This window comes from Anoplophora glabripennis, unplaced genomic scaffold (assembly GCF_000390285.2).
Source record: "Anoplophora glabripennis isolate ALB-LARVAE unplaced genomic scaffold, Agla_2.0 scaffold2495, whole genome shotgun sequence".
NCBI classification, from domain to species: domain Eukaryota; kingdom Metazoa; phylum Arthropoda; class Insecta; order Coleoptera; family Cerambycidae; genus Anoplophora; species Anoplophora glabripennis.
Genome location: NW_019418597.1, coordinates 10,874 through 13,094, shown reverse-complemented (window position 1 = coordinate 13,094; position 2,221 = coordinate 10,874). Strand labels below are relative to the sequence as shown.

General features: G+C 36.3%; 1 protein-coding gene across 1 annotated transcript; it reads left to right on the top strand.

Annotated features, from left to right (window-relative positions):
• The first annotated feature begins 6 nt into the window (after window positions 1–6).
• On the top strand, window positions 7–1,459 carry LOC111692662 (E3 ubiquitin-protein ligase siah-1-like). Its single transcript, XM_023456745.1, has 2 exons — window positions 7–336; window positions 1,238–1,459. The coding sequence occupies exons 1-2, from the start codon at window positions 8–10 to the stop codon at window positions 1,299–1,301; spliced, it is 393 nt and encodes a 130-aa protein (XP_023312513.1). The 5' UTR covers window position 7; the 3' UTR covers window positions 1,302–1,459.
• Window positions 1,460–2,221: the final 762 nt, after the last annotated feature.

The window sequence follows — 2,221 nt, the reverse complement described above, 5'->3', positions numbered from 1 at the left end:
CATAAAAATGATTGCTGATGAAACTATCACTGAAGATTCCGATCAGATGACGGAAGAAGAAGATAGAAACGAAGGTAAATTTGCATCACAAAGCAACGTGGAGGCCGTTCGAAGAGCGCTCAGCTGCCCTTACTGCATGGCTTATATGACTGCTCCGATATTCACTTGTGTCACTGGCCATACCTTTTGTAATGAATGTAAGCCGCTACTGCAGAGGTGTCCCACGTGCCAGGCCTCTTTAGACGGACCAAGGAATTACACTCTGGAGGAGATGGCTAATGATATGAAGGTGTCTTGTCAGTTCGACGTCAATGGGTGCACCTTCTTCGACAGCACTTCTAATNTTTAACTATCAACTTAAGGTAAGTTCGGCCCATTACCTCGGGACCATTCTGTATATAGCAACAATCATATTAATTTTCGGCTACCTCAAAAACTCTTATCACATGGTTGGAATATTTTAAAAACTGTTTTTTTTTTTCAAAAGAACTCTTTAAAGAAACAGGCAACTTAATCTAAACAGGTATATTTCCATTCAACGATGCTACCTTTTACGGAAGGAGCACCTTGTATATAATGTGATTTAGGAAGAAAATAGAAAAAGAAGTCAAGCCTTATTTATGCCATTTTACACCTAGGCGCTCCTTTTTCAAAATACCAGAAATTCAAAGTAAAATAAGTTTTCAATAATCAGCTCCATTATCTTTTGAAATATGAATCTTAAAAAGTATATCTACCTAGTGCCTATTGATCCCCTATAACAACATAGGTATTAACAAAAATATTTTTTTAATTGTGGTTTTATTACCTTTGCTCCAAAAATGTCGTTGTTAATGGCTTGACTTACTTTTTGGTATCATCCTGACTTTTATGACAAATATGACTTTTCCTTCAGATATTTCATAAAAATGATTGCTGATGAAACTATCACTGAAGATCCCGATCAGATGACGGAGGAAGAAGATAGAAACGAAGGTAAATTTGCATCGCAAAGCAACGTGGAGGCCGTTCGAAGAGCGCTCAGCTGCCCTTATTGCATGGCTTATATGACTGCTCCGATATTCACTTGTGTCACTGGCCATACCTTTTGTAATGAATGTAAGCCGCGACTGCAGAAGTGTCCCACGTGCCAGGCCTCTTTAGACGGATCAAGGAATTACACTCTGGAGGAGATGGCTAATGATATGAAGGTGTCTTGTCAGTTCGACGTCAATGGGTGCACCTTCTTCGACAGCACTTCTAATATGCGTATCCATGAACTGGAATGCTCATTAAACGATTTGCCGAGAAATGAGACATAAAGTTTGTCAATAATAATAATCGGAGATTATTTAGCTTAAGATCCTTTTTGAAAAGGGATTAAAAAAGATGGAAATTGCAAAATTAACTTGTTTACTTATAATTTTAAAACTATATTTGTATTTATACTTATATGATAAAAATAAATATTTTTGCAGAATACAGTTACTAATTTCTTTAAAAGGGCCAGAATTCTAAAATAGTATGCAACAAGTCTCAGAATAAAATATAACCGCTAGTTTTATGAGTTCTTTATCTGATAAAAATAATTTTGAGTATTTCGTATATCTGATGCAAGTGAGCTCTCTTATTCTCTTATTCTGTTGCTGCTGCAGATAAGCAGCGGTCATTTGTAATAAAACTAAAGCTAAAACAGAATTGCGTATAATAGATACCTAAATATACAGGGTGTACCGTAATTATTGGCCCAAATTGAAACAGCTCTAAGTACAGGGTACTAGAAGCAAAACAGTCCTAGTAAACATGGGTTCGCAAACGAGCCATTTGCGAGATAATTTAGAATTTCTGGTTATCAGCCATATTGACTTGATTGTTTGTAAACGTCATCCTAATTAGAAAAAGTTACTAATACAGCATTAAGAAAAGTTATTAGATACTTTGGTAAAAGCGCAGTTGTTTCTAATGAACAAGAAAACAGTATGTTACAGTTACACGTTACACAATGTTTGCAAGCGTTCAAAGTATCGTCCCTGTACTCGGATGTAGGCTTATTCTCGTCACTGCGCTGAGCACCAGTTTTATTGTTTACTTCTTGTGTAGTAAAAACGGTTCGTAGTGTGGTTTTTGAACATTTTCGAGACGTGGAGTTGTGTACGAGTATTGTACAGTAAGTAAAATGAAACATTACAGTAACGAGGAATATGCGGATATGCATTTGATGTATGGTAAGGCTAAAGCCAAT